Genomic DNA, 18,309 nt, shown 5'->3' with positions numbered 1-18,309 from the left:
AAAGCACTCACCCCCACCGGTAACTATGTGTATGGTGACAGCCTGGCAGCTTCCATCACATGGAGAAGCAGGGAACATGTAATAAGTGGAAGAAATCATAAGTAAACCAGTTACATGCAGTCTATATATAGTCTGTGCTGTGTGAGCACTAAGGATACTGCCATTGACGAGTTGGGGGAAGGGAGCAGCATAAGGCGCAGAGAGAGACAGAGAAAGTTCTATAGAATTACAGATTGGGATGGAGGGACTGATAGGGTACAGGGGAGATCTTGTACCTCACTATTCTATGCAAGAGAAATCTGCATTCACACATCCAGCTCTACTGCATTCACTGTCACATGACCTGCTCCCTTGTGATCAGGGAGCAGCAGATCCTTCCCTCCCATGAAACCGACCAAGAAACTTAGTGTAAACAAAGTAGGGATTCATAGGGCTTATCAGCACATGTAGAGAAAGCAGCCATTGCAGCAAAGAGGTGATCTGAGGGGGATAGCAAAGAAACTACTGCATATAGGTAACAAAGATAATAGGCAAAGTTGGTTCACATCCTAAGGGCTATTTATTTGTGGGATAAAAAAACCTTTACAGTTACTCTTTAAGACAAAGTCTTCAGGTTACTTCAAGGCAGAAGACATTTTGGACTCTTGAGAGCCATTCATTGGAAGTAACGGGGTCCAGGTTCAACTATATTCCATTTTTAGGTCTATTGTCCTCTTGTTGACTACAGTTGACTCCTGACTTGATGCTAGCTACATCCTGTTTTGATACTGTGATACAACAGCCAATCCATAGCTGTTTCAGGGTATGTGACCCAGCCCTCTCTGTAGCACATTTTAGAAAGATGGGAAACCCCCCTGAGGTGTGGTAAGTCATTGTATTGTAACTTACTACGAAACGAGTTTGGTCCACAGGGCTGTGGTTGTATCGGGGAAATTCACATGACACATGAATGGTTTTTTTAGGGTGGTAAAACCTTCCTTACTCCGTTAAAAGTAAAAGTAGGGAGATTTCTCATAATTCTCATAGAGCAGAACTGTTCTAGTTTCTCATGGCAACCAATCAGAGCTCAGCTTTCATCTCCCCACAGCTGTTTCTAAAATTAAAGCTGAGCCCTGATTGGTTTCCATGAGCAATGGAAAACTTGAACAGTTTTACCTCAAAAATGTGATAATAAATCTCCTCCATAACTTCTATATTTATTTCTTGCCTTTGATGGGGGTCGAAAGAGGCTTTTTTTTGGAAAAAGTTTTTGGGAACAACCCTTTAATGGTCCAGTTTGCAGCTAGAATAACATAAAAGATGATAAATCTGTATACATTTTGACACCACAACATGTGATATGACTTTGTAGGTTACTTGAGTTGAGATTTAATGAATAGATTGGATGTAACTCTTTTATGAAGAAGATATTCTCCCCACTGTCACGGTAATTGAAGGCTACATAAGCCTTTAGAATACAAGAAGATTGGTCTTGCACTGATTGGTCCCAGGATAAATGACATCTTAATAGGCAGCCGTGATGTTACATGCATCGACCGCACAAGGATTTTCCTCAGGACACTTAAAAAAAAAAAATTGGGCTAGCTGATTTCTAGGGCTATCTGCAGGAAAATATCAAGAGGAGTTCTATGAACAGACTGAAGGCTGTGAAATAAAAGGTGATAATTTACGCATCTGGATACGAAATGAAAGAGAAGAGGTGAAAATGGTATGGACTTCAGCAGATGGCGAATAGAGCTCGGAAATAAAATAGAAATTCAGAACCGATTTTCGTTTACGTGTCACGTTCCTTCCCATGGGGTGTTCCTGTATAGGGCGGCACACCTGCAGGGACCCCGGATGGAGTGATCAACGCCATGTGTAAAGACACATGTACGAGTTACGTCTCTCTATTTCCATATTTATTGGCAACGTGTTATGTCCTAAAAAGCAAACTGTTCATTACCAATTAAGTGTAAAAAACAACAGTGTTAAATTCTGTTGTCGAGACACCTCGTGAAATGTACGTGTTAATAGGCTTAAAACGAGAAATACGTAGAAAATGTGGTTTCTAGACTGTCTGGAGCAGAAATTTCACAATTCTACATTGCTTAACCCTTTAAGGACCAGGCCCTTTTTCATTTTTGCGGTTTCATTTTTCACCCCATCCCCCCTTCAAAAATCTATAACTTTTTTATTTTTCCGTGTAAAGAGCTGTGTGAGGGCTTGTTTTCTGCATAACAAATTGCAATCCGTAGTGACTGTGCTTAATATTCCATGCCGTGTACTGGAAAGCGGGAAAAAAAATTCTGAATGCAGTGAAAATAATTAAAAAACTGCAAATGACTAATTTTTTTTTTTATATATATTTTTCAAAATGGCAAAAAAGGTGCCATTTTCGACTATGGGTGCTATTTTCCATTGTGGGGTTAAACGCAGTGAAAAACAATTATTATAATTTGATAGCTTGGGCATTTTTGGTTGGGAATACCTAATGTGTTTATGATTTTACTGTTTATATTTATATGACTTCTAGGAAAAGGGGGGTGATTTAAATGTTTAGGTTTTTTTAATATAATTTTTTTTTACTTTTTAAAATTTTTACTATTTCCAGACTCCCTATTGCACGTCCCAAATTGCACATCGTAATAGATAGCCTAAAGCCCTAAAACATGACAGCCTTGGATCTTTGTGTGACCCAAGACTGTCATGGCAACAGATCGCTGCTCCCCAATGACGTCACGGGGGGTGGATGCGATGATCTGAGTCGAGATGACGCCGATGGCCATCAAAGTGTTAACATCCGCGATTGGTGCAAGCGTCGGGTGTCTGCTCCTTTGTGAAGCAAACACTTGGTGAGTATGAAGAGGGCTCAGCCCGTGAGCCCGCTTCATACTCCCCCCTACACAACAGAACCTACAGGAACGTCTTTTTGCATTAAGGGGTTTAAGAGACATAGAGCTCTGTAGGAGGTTACGTTCTGTAATCCAAGGACTATAGTAACAAATCTGGACATTGGAGAAGTTTTATAAAAAAGTGTCCTAAGGTCAGACAGTGCAGAGTTAGACTAGACAGTCTAACTCTGCACTGTGATAGTGGTACAAACCAGCACAAACTTAGCACTAACGTTTGACACCAGTTTTGTTTGATTCAATTAATGTGGGGGGGGGGGCTGGTTGACCTTTTGACCTTTAATTTTTTTGTTCATATATTCAAAACAAAAGCAGCACAAACTAAAATTTGAGCAGCACAAATGTAGCAGAATTGTTCTGGGGGGGGGGGGCAACTTCACTCAGGTTCTCCCCCATTGTCTTCTTTAAATCTGTGTTTTGGTATATCGATGTGTGACCAGTAATCTGTAAATGGCGGTGATCTGACAGACATCATTTCGTCTGGACAACACCATTGAACATTTTGTTGATGGTTTTTTTTCCCCTCTCCTTTGTACTGCATATTTTTCCCATGAATGGGGTGGAAATGGGATCTATATCCATGGCAGGTTCCATGCAGCAGTCACATTAACAGGACTGTCCACTTTTAATAAATAATTGAATTGTTTGTATTAGGAAAACTTATAAAACTTCAGAATATACTTTCTCTATTATAATAATAATTCTTTATTTATATAGTGCACACAGATTTCGCAGCGCTGCACAGAACTTGTCACATCAGTCCCTGTCCCCAATGGGGCTCACAATCTAATCAACCTACAAGTATGTTTTGGAGTGTGGTAGGAAACCGGAGGAAGCCCACGCAAAGACGGAGAGAACATACAAACTCTTTGCAGATGTTGACCCTATGACTTGAATCCAAGACCCAAGCGCTGCAAGGCTGTAATGCATCACTAAGACTAATGCTTTTTAAACTAAGCTATACTTTACCTAATATGCAAGTTTCCTGCAGAGGCTATTGGGGGTGGAGTAACCTCTCCGGACAATAGAAGCAAAAGTTACTCCACACCTCAGTAGCCTCTGTGATCCCTACCTGTGCATTCACGGCTCGCTCTTCACCCTGCTCCTGCTGTTCGCAGCTCCATCGGAGCTCTGCGTATGCATATAGCTCCGGCATCAGTTCCAAAGCGCATGTGTATAGCAGTGCTCCCATTGGTACTGACGCAAAATACAAGCCCTCATCTTATTAATGAAAAATATAAGAATTAGGGTTGTTAAAATAGTGACTTTGCATCTAGGTGGTTCACCTGTGGAGATTGGAGGGGAGGGAAGCACGAAAATGGGCCACAAACCCAAGGTTTGCTGCCTGTTTTTGTATATTGCTGCCTACTTTTGTTTATCAAAAGTGGTATGGACTTTCGTGATAGGGATGTAATATTACCACTGTACAAGGCATTGGTTCGGCCACACCTGGAATATGCTGTTCAGTTCTGGGCTCCGGTCCATAAAAAGGATTCCCTGGAGCTGGAGAGGGTTCAACGAAGAGCCTGCCTTTGGCGCTGGTCACAGCAGGGACAGCAGAGAGCTTCAAGAAGGGTCTAGATGCCTTTTTACACCTAAATAACATTGATGGTTATGTTATATAGAATTGTTTCCCCTAAATCCCTTCCTCATCCAATCCCTTCCCTTCATTGGTTGAACTTGATAGACAAGTGTCTTTTTTCAACCGTATAAACTATGAAACTATGATATGGTCGTAAGTTTTAGCACAGTCCATAGGGGACATCCGTTACTTGTATGCAACTAATTGTATGCAGTGACTGGGAAACACATTGCTCCCTGGTCTATATTATGTATTATTCTATTTTCATACAATTAATGTGTATAATAAATATATATGTAAAGTTCTCACCAAAAAAAACTGATGAAATTGTGTGAACTTTGAGAAGGTAAGACATAAGTTCTAATTTTGTGATTTAGACTTCTATTTGAAAAGTGGTTTTAGACTTTTTCTCAGTTTATAGATAAATGATGTCTAAGAACAGGTGCTAAAGTAAACTGGACCATTATGTTCACCACTTTATGTTCTCACATTACAGCAACGTACCAAGTGCGAGTTACCATAAAGTATAGTGTACAGCCATGTTTAATTGCCAAGAGCCATACAGGAAACTTTGTAATGACTTGCACCTGGTTCACTGATGAGGCGTTCTTAAAATAAATCCAGCCAGAAAATATCCCGTAAACAGGGTGATAATGCACATTCCCTCTCATTGACCTCATTTCAATGTTTAGTTTGTTGAACCACATCTGTATTGATCAAACTCTATGGTAGTAGACCAGTCTGCGGTTTAGAACTTGCCTTTAGTACAAGATATGAGCAAAAGTTTGAAACTGGTTTACAATGAGTCTTCTTGCGGCATTAAACATTTTGATAGCATATGGCCTGCCGGACCTGTGGCTCAGGACTTTAGACTTCCCTCTCATTTTGGTGGTCTTAACACCCTCTGCCTCCACCACTAACAATGTTCCTGCATCTACATTATTTGGTTCACTCAACCCCTTGTACCCATAGGAGGAGGACCACTCCTTTGCAAACTGGAAAGATTCAATGCAACCAAAACTTCCCAAACAGTCCTTAGGACCCCCCCATCCCCCTACAGGGTGGTGCCCGAGCAGTAAATTCTTAATATACTCGTTCGTTGTAAAGGATTTCTGTGTTCCTGAACTCTGGCTTTGATTCAAGATCTGACACCAAATCTTTGCCGTCCCCTCTGACTTTGACCCATATCTCAGCATGCACCCATCTCCCCTTGTTCCTGATCAGTCTTAGCCTGAGCCTCTGTTGTTTCACAGGGGGGGTCTGTTATTCCCACCCTGGGTCAGGACTCAAACACAAATTGGTTAGATGGATAAAGACATCTTTGACATGGAAAGCGGAAAGAGGAGATTTTTCATAAGAAGAATTGCACCTGTTTTATTATATGCCAAATGATTGTATACCAACAGAGACCAGGGGTGATGGAAAGTCATATGGCGAATTTATCGTATACCAACAGAGACCAGGGGTGATGGAAAGTCATATGGCGAATTTATCGTATACCAACCTATACCATGGGTGATGGAAAGTCATATGGTGAATTTATCGTATACCAACCGAGACCAGGGGTGATGGAAAGTCATATGACGGATTTATCGTATACCAACCCAGACCATGGGTGATGGAAAGTCATATGGCAAATTTATCGTATACCAACCGATCCCAGGGGTGATGGAAAGTCATATGGCGAATATATTGTATACCAACCCAGACCAGGGGTGATGGAAAGTCATATGGCGAATTTATCATATACCAACCCAGACCAGGGGTGATGGAAAGTCATATGGCGAATTTATCGTATACCAACCTTGACCATGGGTGATGGAAAGTCATATGGCGAATTTATCGTATACCAACAGAGACCAGGGGTGATGGAAAGTCATATGACGGATTTATAGTATACCAACCGAGAGTAGGGGTGATGGAAAGTACCTTTGATGGATGTGAATAAAGAACCGATATCCTATGTCCGATCCTAGACAACCTGTTTAACTTGCTAAGGGATTAGAAATAGTTTGCTGATGACATCCCATACCCACATACCCATTTGGTGGTCATCCTCCTAGAAACTTGCATGATTGTAAGATGGTCTGTACTCGCATTTACTATAAGGTTGCAAAAAAAACCCCCAAAAAACTGAAATTTGTGAACGTATACAATACTAGTTATACTCATAAAATCCTAGAATGGATATTGTAAAAGTGGAAATCCGGAAGGACTTTCTCGCTTTGCACCTTTTGTACTATATTTGTTTGGGAGCACGAGTTTCTCCAGACTGGTAGACTTGTTTTGTAATTTTCGGTAAAGTTAACGATGAAAGGAATATGTGTGACAGAGGAATACGTGTGCCGGATCCAATCAGTATGCTTTTCATTCAGTCCTGAGGAGCAAATGGAACGGAGGGGTTTTAAAGCTCCGTCTGAGGAAGGAACAGCTGGGAACCTGGTAAATTGCAGGTCTCCTGATAGGAGCCGTGCGAGCGGAGAAACTACCGCAAAATAATGTGTGCTGATGGCCAGACACTGATACAAGGTGACCTCCGAGGGGATGTCTGGCTTTCTACACTCCTTCCTATGTGTGTACCAGGGACATTACAATAAAAATAATGTACAGCACATAAACATCAGTTTAACTCTTTAGCTGGTTGGGTGTTTTTTGGTTTCTAGAGAAGACTTTACAGCTTTTCTTATGTGTCTGATGTAGTGAATATAATATTTATACAGTATTCCCTATAAAATAGCAAGTCTAGTCCTCTTATTAGAGTATCATGCTTCACATTGTACAGGAAGTACCATTCCTCTTGTTGGTGGTAATAATAATTTATATAGCGCACACAGATTACACAGCGCTGCACAGGCATGTCAAATTAGTCCCTGTCCCCATGGGGCTCACAATCTAAACAACCTACCAGTATGTTTTGGGGTGTGGGAGGAAACCGGAGGACCCGGAGAAAACCCACGCAAACATGGAGAGAACATACAAACTCTTTGCAGATGTTGACCTGGGTGGTAATCGAACCCAGGACCCCAGCGCTGCAAGGCACAAGTGCTACTCACTCAGCCACACTTTTAGGCTGTACAGAAAATATTGACGTCACTAGAATGATGGGGCACAATCCATTAACAAGCATTTGATTAACCTTAAGATTGATGGCATCTAAACTGATGAGCGATCGCCCTCCTCCGATCTGAGCCTCTTTAAAACCGTTCTGTCACCTTGATAACCTTATTTTATGTATTAATTTATTTCACTTTAAAACTTTCCCTTCCTATTATGTTCATCCATTTCCCTTGGGACAGTTTCAGACTACCGTGTTTCAGGGTCCTGTTTTACGTATCCACCACACTGCCTGGGACAGCATCAACGGACTGTAATATTGATGCTTGGAGTCCCATCCCCGACATACTGGTGTTTGCCCCCTCTTGCGGGATCTGATCTTCTTTTAGTTTCTTTTTTCCTGTTGTTTTTTTTTTTTTTTTAAGAAGATTTTAAAATTATGCAAATGAGGCTGAGTGGCTCCAGGCTCCATAGGTTTTAATGAAGCCTGGAGGTCCTCAGACTCATTTGCATACTGTTTAAAGCCTTTTATTCTTAAAAGCATAAACAAAAAGTGGATGCTGGCAGAGGGAGCACACACCGGTATGTCAGTAGGCTTGGCTTTACAATCTTTGATCCTGGTGGTAGATGTCCTTTAAGGTCTACCACCATGGTACGGTAGCTAATGTATGTCACATATCTCTATCCTTATGAACATAAATGTAAATGGTATTGGCCTATGTATTTTTTGCTGCATTTGTACTAACAAGATACTTTTTGGAAATCTACCAAGGAAACCTACCATAATGGATCTACCTAATATAATACCTCCGGGGCAGGTATTATAGCTCCATGCTTTTTTTTTTTTTTTTTTTTTTTTAAATAAAACTGTTCATGGCCCGGAACTTTATAAAACTATAATCTAATCTATATGCAAATTTTGTTTAAAGGCTACTGAGGCGTAAGTAGGTGCCCCGTGGAGTGGGAACCACGGCTACTCCACGTCCCAGAGGCCTCTTCCAATCCCTCCTTCCAAGAAGTCTTCAGCATGCAGCTTGTGGTACCTGTGCACACAGATTACGCAGCGCTGCACAGAGTTTGCCAAAACAGTCCCTGTCCCCAATGGGGCTCACAATCTAATCATCCTACCAGTATGTTTTGGAGTGTGGGAAGAAACCAGAGGACCCGGCGGAAACCCCACGCAAAAACACGGAGAGAACATACAAACTCAGATGTTTGCAGATGTTGCACATGGGACTTTAATCCAGATCCCCAGTGTTGCAAGGTTCTAATGCTAACCACTAAGCCACTGTACTGCCCCATAGTCTATGTGGAGCCAGAGCCACTGCACATGCGCAGAACTCCGGCTTCGCAGACGGGTGCGCACAGCTATGACGAGCTACGCCCTGGAGACTTCTTGGTAGGAGGGATCGAAAGAGGCTACTGGGGCGTGGAGTAGCCGTAGCTCCCACTCCACAGCACGCCTATTCCACGCCTCAGTAGCCTCTAAACAAAAAAAATTTGATTATTGCTTTATAAACTTCTGGGCCACTAATAGTTTAAATTAAAAAAAAAAAAAGCATGGAGCTATAATACATTAAAGGAACCAGCCACCAGATCTAACTTATTGGGTAGATCCGTGATGGTAGGTTTCCTTTAAGCCTCCCCCCAGTTCCCTCCGCCAGACATCCGTACACACAGTGCTGGTGACCTATATAGGATTAGGGGGTGTCAGGGATAAGTATTAGTTTCCTGGCTGGGTGCACCCTGGTAAAGTGAGCCAGTACATCAGCACGGCTTTTCGTGCTGTGCCGTGTGGTAAAACCGAGGCTGTTAAGGACAGAAGAAAGATGAAGCGGCGTTCTGGTTATATGCACGGTGTAAGCACAGCAAGACAGAGAGAGACAGCAGGCACTAAAATCCTTTGCAGGAAGATAAATTAGAGCAAGAAAGCACTCAGTGGAAATCCTGTGAACAGCATCAGCAGCATTTTCAGGAGAAAACAGCGGCAGCGAGAACAGCCTGGCGGGTTTTAAAGGTCACATCATCTTTCGGAAATTATAAATCAGTCAGAGAGAATTAGCCATCCAGGATGCTCTTGTCTTTCCACAAGAGTGCTTTCCTGCTGCAGTGCATTAAATTAAGGGGAAAAAAAAAAAAATCTCCCCCGGTTGGCTGGATAGTCATCTGAAACGCTGACAGGAAGCGAGCCGCGAGGAGGAAAATATGGATTGTGCTATCTCCAGAGCGTACAGGTGGAGCTCAAGCGTTAGCAGGCGACCACCCATTAACCGCGGACCTGCCCACCGCTGGAGCATGTCATATTGTATATTTCATCCTATTTTACCGCTCTGATGTACTCGTCTGATGTCATAAACATTAGGAAATTACTTCCTCCGTGATAAATTGGCTCCGTTGCAAGATCGCGTCAATTTTCGCGACCGAGTGTAAAAATTAGGGGTTCCTTTTTTTTTTTTTTTTTGAAAGAATGAGAGTCTGATAAAATATTGAGTTCTGGTGTTTGAATAACATTACAAGTCTGCCCGCGATAGTTGGGGAAAAAATAAATGAATGTACAGTTCTGTGCAAAAGTTTTAAGCAGGCGTGGAAATGTTTTCTTCGGGCGTGTTACTGCTTGTCACAGAGTTTGCGCCACATTTATTACTGACGTGCACAACAATTATGCAGCATGAACAAAGTGCACCAAAAAAAAAAAAAAACAATGGTGCCCACTTCCCCAATGGTGCCCACAGCCTGGACTATGTGCAGTTTACCTGTGGAGTGTACAGGGGGCGCCAGATTCATTGCAAAGTGGTGCCCCCTGCACACTCCACAGGTAAACTGCACATAGTCCAGGCTGCACCAGTTTTGATAAATGTGGGCCTGTTAAGTCTTATTTTGATCCTCTTGATGGCAGCTAAATGTCTTATTGCAAACATTGGTGGCAGGTTCCCCCTCCCTCCACACCCTCTTTTCCTCCCTCCTTTTTTTTTTTATAATAAAGGCTTCAATAACTTTCAATAAAAATGACAATTACCGAAAGAAATGATTGTAAGACTTAATATACTTCAGAAAAAAAAGAAGAAAAAAAAAATATATATATATTATAGGTGACCCTTAAATAAATGTTTTATAAAGTAATTACTTATGGTGGACTATAAGTACAAGTCTCACAAAAATAACTTTTATTGTTCGGAGTTTTGCTTCTCTGTGACCCATCCACACAGTTGGTAAATTAATAGGAGTACCGTTACCTGCCTCTCCTGTACCGTAGATTTGTATCACATCTTTCTCAGCCTCGTGTGAGAGCGGTGACCTGTGCACTTGGCTTATTCTTTAAAGGGAACAGAACTACAGGCAGTCCCCGGGTTACATACAAGATAGGGTCTGTGGGTTTGTTCTTAAGTTAAATTTGTATGTAAGTCGGAACTGTATATTTTATCATTGTAATCCCAGCCAGAACTTTTTTGGTCTCTGTGACAATTGGATTTTAAAAATGTTGGGTTGTCATAAGAATCAATATTAACACTAAAGCTTCATTACAGACGCCTGTGATAACTGTTATAGCTGATTATTGTAGCCTGGGACTAAAGTACAATAAATTACCAATATCCAGAGGTCCGTTTGTAACTAGGGGTCGTATGTAAGTCGAGTGTTCTTAAGTAGGGGACCGCCTGTATATGTGATGGGAGTGCTGCAATTATGGGGCTGGTAGCCTGGAGAACGTTGGGGAGCAGGGTCACCCAGGAGCCGGGTCCCCAATCACTTCACTGTATGGATGTGTGAGGCTCCACGGCTGGTTCATGAAGATCGTGATAGATCACACTCTGTAGTAAACGTCGTCCATATATTATCTTCCTTCCCATGGAAATGTTAGGGTTACTGAAACTTCCAAAAAAAAAAAAGTCATACTCCGCACTGTTATTGCCTAAAGAGAGTTTTACTTTTCCTTGGCCTAGATTTGATGAAAAGAGAAAAAGTCTGTGACTTGGAACATATAAAGCTGCTGAAATGTAGTTTTTATTTCAAAGGGTTTTCTGAGATTATACCATTGATTTAGTGGGTGGTCTTAATCACAACACCCTACTTTCACCAGGATAGAGGGGCGATGGCATTGGGTTACTTTATGGTACAGACAGTCCCCCGGGTTACGTACAAGATTGGTTCTGTAGGTTTGTTCTTAAGTTGAATTTGTATGTTAGTCATATATTGTATATTTTATAATTGTAACCCCAGACAAATTTTTTTTTGGTGACAATTGGATTTTAAAAATGTTGGATTGTTATAAGAACCAGGATTAACAGTAAAGCTTAATAGCAGACCTCTTTAATAACAGTTATAGCTATTTATTGTAGCCTAAGGCTAAAATCCAGAGGTCGGTTTGTAAATAGGTTTCGTCTGTAAGTCAGGTGTTCTTAAGTAGGGGACCACCTGTATACATTTGTGCTATACTCCAGAATACTGTACATTGATCGGTGTGATTTACTCAAATGGAACACAGAACAGCCACAGCTAAGTGTCGCTGTGTATAAATTGGAAGAGGCTGTAGCATCGATTTTTTTTAAAACAATTGAACTCAATTTTGTCTAAAAACCGGTCTAAATTTCCGATCGATAAAATCGATTTTACTGGAAATTTTTTGTTGTTCCTATACTAATCTCATAAAACTCATATCCCTGTGAAGATGTAGTTTTCAACTAAAGAAACAATATTGACTATAAGCTCTGAATCGTGTTAAGAAATCCGAATACTCTGCCAAGTTGCACAGGAATTGTAGGCCGGTGATTGGCCGAGAGAATTGAGAAGAACAAAACGATGACTGATTGGTCTCATCCCAATGCCTATTTCATCTGATCATGTCTCCAATTTCCTCTGATCAAGTTTTCTGCTTGGTTGTTTAAAGGGCATCTCCCACCAGGATGAAAGACTGTATGCAAATGAGCCTGAAGGGCTCCAGGCTCCATTAACACCTGTAGAGTCTGGAGCCCCTCAGGCTCATTTGCATACAGTCCTTCATCCTGGTCGTAGATGCCCTTTAAAATCTGTCCACCTGTGTAAATGGTATTGCCCTCTATAATTTTATATACGAGTAGGCACATACAGACCAAGCGGACGATGACCATTTATTTTCATCACCTAAAGACACATCCCAAGATAGAATAAATCTAATTTCCTTACATTTACATTTACATATAAAAAGTTGAATAGGTGGACGTGTAAGTAAAAAAAACAAAACTCAAAAACAAGGACATATGGGTAAAGAAATGAGCATGTTCTGCTTTAAATGACATTTTTAACTCTGTAACATAAAACCTGAGACTGATTTTAAAAAACATAACAATAACCTTTTTCAATTATTGAAATAAAATACTTAATTTCTCAGTTTTTGCAATGTTTCTGTGCCTTATTTTTTGATCTTTGTTTCCTCTAGTGTCACTTGGGAACCATTGGGCAATGGAAAAAAAATGATGTCTCTGGCCGACAACTATTTGATGATCTGGGATTTACAAGAAAGCTCTACAACAGCTGTGGTAAATAAGCATTATAAAGCTGGACTTCCAGTTTCTATTTGTGTTGCACTTGTCGTGTTTCTTGAACAAGGATGGAGGAAGGGAGGGAAGGTCTTAAAGGAAATCTAGCACCAGGATGAAGTGTTGTAAACCAAGCACACTTACATGCTGGTGTGTGCCCCCTCTGGCAGTATCCACTTTTCTTGCTGTTCCAATGCCCTTATTTTCAAGAAAAATAGGTTTTATAAATTATGCAAATGAGCCTGGAGCCCAGAGCCCTTCATTATTTGATATGGTTTGTGGAAGGAAAAGTTATCCAATTCACCAATATACTTTCTGTATCAATTCCTCACAGTTAGATCTCTGCTTGCTGTCCTGCTATAGAAAGCTTCATTGTTTACTTCCAGTGAATAGAAATCTGTCCATGTGATGTGATGGACTTGCATGAGCACAAACCGTTTTTATCACAGAGAGTAATAGGAGCCATGTGATAGTAACGGCTCGCACACCCGATTCTCCATCACATCACATGGGAAGATTTCTATCCACTGGAAGTAAACATAGAAGCTCTCTATAGCAGGACAGCAAGCAGAGATCTAGAAAACCATAGGGAGTTGATACAGAAAGTATATTGGAAAATTGTATAACTTTCCCTTACACAATCCATATAAAATATTTGCTGAAAGTGGACAATCCCTTTTGATGACCAACACCTTTAAGGACTAAAATGATGCTTTACTGTCTATAGTCTTATTTTAACACCTTGCCGACCGAGGACGAACTATATCGTCCTTGCGCGGCAAGGGGTGTATGGAGAGAGCTCACGAGCTGAGCTCTCTCCATACACAGCGGGTAACGGCTGTATAAAACAACCAACACCCGCCTGTCACTGCCGCGGTCAGTGCTGGCACTGATCGTGGCATTTAACCTGTTAAGCGCCGTGGTCGAACCCGACCGCGGCACATAACATACCGTTATATGGGCGCCGCCATCTTGGATGGACGATCGCCGTCCCCTGGAATGTCATCGGAGGGCGGCGATCGGTTGCTATGGCAGCCTAGAGTCTCAATGAGAGACTAAAAATCATTGTAAAATTGTACAGTAGTATTGCAGTATATAGAATTAGAAATCGGACCCTGCAGGGTTAAATTACCCTGGAGGATCTTAAATAATGGTAAAAAAAAAATTTTAAAAAATATGAAAAAATAGTAAAAAAAGTAAAAGTTTAAATCACCCCCCTTTCCCTAGAACTGATATAAATATAAATAAACAGTGAAAATCATAAACACATTAGGTATCATCGCGTCCCAAAATGTCCGATCTATCAAAATATATTAGCAAATTTTTCCGCCGTTTAACCCTGTAACGGAAATTTGCGCCCAAAGTCAAAAATGCCACTTTTTTGCCATTTTGAAAAATATAAAAAAATTCTATAAAAAGTGATCAAAAGCCCATACAGTCCTCAAAATGATAGCATTAAAAATGTCATCAAAAGTCGCAAAAAATGACACCACCCACAGCTCCGTGCACTGAAGTATGAAAAAGTTATTAGTGCCAGAACATGGCAAAATGAAAAATTTTTTTTGGACAGAAGGTTTTAATTTTTTTAAATGTATGAAAACATTATAAAACCTGTACAAATTTGGTATCCTCGTGATCGCACCGAACCAAAGAATAAAATAGACATGTGATTTGGGGCGCTCAGTGAAAGCTGTAAAATCCAAGCCCACAAGAAAACAGCGCGAATGTGTTTTTTCATCATTTTCACTGCATTCTGAATTTTTTTCCCGCTTCCCAGTACACGGCATGGAATAAAAAATACCATCACTATGAAGTGCAATTTGTTACGCAGAAAACAAGCCCAAACAGAGATCTTTACATGGAGAAATAAAAAAGTTACAGATTTTTGAAGGTGGGGAGTGAAAAATTAAAATGCAAAAACGAAAAAGGGCCACGTCCCTAAGGGGTTAATGGCTTTAAGAGGTCAAATAGGTCCTTTTTAGTGTACAATATTGATAATTCTTAGAAAAGATCAGCAGTTAAAGATTTGTGAGAGTCTGACTCGGGCTGACTGTAGCACTGTGCATTACATAGTAGGTTTGCCTGTTGTTGCAGCTCAATCCTATTCACTTAATAGGGCTTGTCCCTAATCGGTGATGGTCCGACAACTGTGCTTCCTACCAATCATGAGAAAGGGGATCCCTTTCTCACAAATGTGGGGAGTGGCTTGCCAAGCCTGCCACTACATGGGATCGGTCGGAGATAGGGAAGTCCTGTCACTCTCATAGAGTTCCAGCTTTTGGAACTTCACAGAATGTCTTCCATTTTATGGTTTGGGGATAACTTCTGAAGTTGGGACAACCCCTTTAAAATAGAAAAAATTGTGATAAATCTGGTGCAGTACCTGATGCCGAATGATAAATCCAACAGACTGTTGTCCAGTGTCGGACTGGCCCACCAGAGAATCGGAGGATCCTCCGGTTGGCCCAGACTTAATAGTGAACTTCAGTGATACAGTAGAATCCGTCTTTCTCACAAATGTGGGGAGTGGCTTGCCAAGCATGCACCCTGCCACTCCATGGGTTTGGCCTGAGATAGGGACGTCCTGTCACTCTCATAGAGTTCAAGGGAGCGGCATAGCGCATGCCTGGCCTGCCGCTTCACCTATTACTGATCCCACAGAATGTCCTCCATTCTATGGTTTGGGGATAACTTCTGAGGCTGGGACAACCCCTTTTAAAACAGAAATGGCTTCTTAGAAGAGGCAATATCCACAGCAGTGCACCCCATCAATCAGCTGATCAACAGGGGTGCTGCCTATTACATCCCCAGTAATCTGCTACTAATGAGCTATTATTAAAATAGGTCATCGTAATTGAGGCCTTAGAAAATCCCTTTAAATGAGGGAACTTGATCTGCATTCAACAACATTAATCCTTTGCACCCATCTACACATATGTTTAGAAGAGACGGACTGAGAGCGATTCAATGAAGCTTGGCAAGTCCTGAGAAAAGACAATAATATCCTTACATATGTAAATCGAGGAAGGATTTTTTCCCGTGCATCTGAAATGATTTTTTTGGGTGAGAATTTCTCATTAATTTTTCAAACAGACAAAAAATACTTTCATAGCAGAAGTGGAAACAGATTGAAATAAAATTAGCATTTTATAGCAGTCTGTCTGCGAGATGAGTGAAATGTGTTTCCCCAGAGATGATGGAGCAGTCAGCTGGTCTGCGGTGTGACAGTCACCACACTTTCCAAATACAATTGTGCTACTAATGCTGGAAGCCGCGATATCAATCAAAACACTGAGACTCCTGCATGTTAATTAGATTGCTGATCATTTTTCTCAAACTAAGGACATGTTCACACACTAAAGAATTTCATGGTGGATTTTGCACTGCAAATCCCGAATTTATAGTACAGTAGAGGTCAACGAGGATATCAAAAGGCTTCTGTCCAGTAAAACAATGCACGAAATCCGAACACACTGGGGCTGATTTATCAAAACGCCTAAAACTTAGGCAGTGCACAGCTAGACCAGTCTTGCGCTGTGATGAATCTGGTGCAGTATCTGATGCCGAATAATAAATCCAACAAAGAACAAGACTATGTTCTCCAGTGTCGGACTGGCCCACCAGAGAATCGGAGGATCCTCCGGTTGACCCAGACTTTATAATGAACTTCAGCGATACAGTAAATCCCGTCCTTTTTGCAGACTGTTAGGGTCTATTACCTGGGAAGTGATAAAGGATGGACCCCCAGAATAATTTAATCTATTGGGCTCAAGGAACCCCAGTCCTATACTGAGAAGTGAAGTCTAACTTTGCATCTAGTATATTTTGACTTAGTTTAGACCAGAGACATTTTTTGGGCGCTTGTGCATAATTTTTGGTGTATACTGCTTTTCTGTGAAGTCCTTCCCCTTTTCATTAAGTCACACCCCTTTTTCATACTAGTAGTAAAAATGTCTAAAACGTTTGATAAATGTGGTTCCGTGCAATTTAGACACTTTAGAGAACCTGTCTTAGCAATTTGGGACTCTAAACCACCCACAGGTCCTTTGGTTCCCACTTAAAATAAAAACCTTCATATTGAGGCTCTTCAGATCCATCTTTGGTGCTTCCTGCACCTGCGCAGTAATTTAATGAAACCGGAGCCGTACGCCACAACTGTGCATGGGGGGCACCAGATTGAGGTGAGTATAAATATATACCGTATATGCCGGCGTATAAGACGACTGGGCGTATAAGACGACCCCCAACTTCTGCCCTAAAAATATAGAATTTGGTATATACTCACTGTATAAGACTACCCCTCTCCCAAATGAAAAAAAGTCTGCTTAAAACTTTGCAAAACAAACAAGAGAGCAAGTGCCTGGTGATCATAACTGTAAGCTGCGATATTAATGAAGATCCGACATGCTTCTGTAAGTGCCGCCTGTGACCCCCAGCTCTGTGACGCCGACCGCTGTGACAGGGCGGCTGCATTAGCATACAGCGCGCCGCCCCGTCAGCGCATACTAAGCCTCTTCTAATGACTGTGAGAGGCGGACTGCCGCGCATGCGCGGCGGTCCCAGGAAGCGGCTCTCTGCGCGCTGACGGGGAAAAAAAACACCTCACACAGTGCGGCCCCCGTATATCCGGCGTATAAGACGACCCCCCACTGTAGCCATTATTTTAAGGGGTTAAAAAGTAGTCTTATACGCCAGTATATACAGTATATATTTTTAATATGGGCCACAGAGGGACTTACAGAACGACATGGGACACTAAACCACTGGTCAATAAGGACCTGTGGGTGGTTTTAGTGTCCCAAAGAATCCTGATAGGTGCCCTTTAAGATAGGTTACTGTCAGAAGCCAGCTGAAAAATGTAGCCCATTTTTGTACTAAAAAGTTCCAATTTTTAAGGTCAATTTCTGACAAATTCAGGTTGGAATCTATATGCACATTTTCCTGTAGAATTGAGGATTATTCTCGTCTTCAAAATGATGGAAACCTCGAGAGACCCGATTATATATCAGTCAGTCTATCTGTTCAAATTCAGCCAATTACACATCCAGCACAAAGTGATTTATTAAAGGGGATACTCTGTGGACGCTGTTCACACTGGCATCATGGGACATGGCCTTACAGGGTGTCCTTCTTTTGACTATTATTTGCAAAATTATTTGAAATACTCACAAAGCTAAAAGCTTCACAAGCAGCCACAGAATCACATCTGCAATCCACACTATGAGAAGACGAAGTATGCTTGTAGTTTCCCAAAAATAAATGATGGCGATTA

The 18,309-nt window shown here is 41.4% G+C and overlaps 1 protein-coding gene across 2 annotated transcripts in view; it reads left to right on the top strand.

Annotated features, from left to right (window-relative positions):
• EIPR1 (EARP complex and GARP complex interacting protein 1) overlaps positions 1–18,309 on the top strand; it is a 131,965-nt gene that overhangs the window by 83,469 nt on the left and 30,187 nt on the right. For both annotated transcript variants that reach the window (XM_072143508.1, XM_072143509.1), the window contains one exon: positions 12,938–13,037. In XM_072143508.1, coding sequence (XP_071999609.1) covers positions 12,938–13,037 — 100 coding nt within the window. The remainder of the gene's footprint in view (positions 1–12,937; positions 13,038–18,309) is intronic.

Source organism: Engystomops pustulosus, chromosome 3 (assembly GCF_040894005.1).
Source record: "Engystomops pustulosus chromosome 3, aEngPut4.maternal, whole genome shotgun sequence".
In the NCBI taxonomy this organism is placed as follows: Eukaryota; Metazoa; Chordata; class Amphibia; order Anura; family Leptodactylidae; genus Engystomops; species Engystomops pustulosus.
The sequence above is the reverse complement of the archived record's forward strand: the minus strand, read 5'-3'. Positions and strand labels throughout refer to the sequence as shown.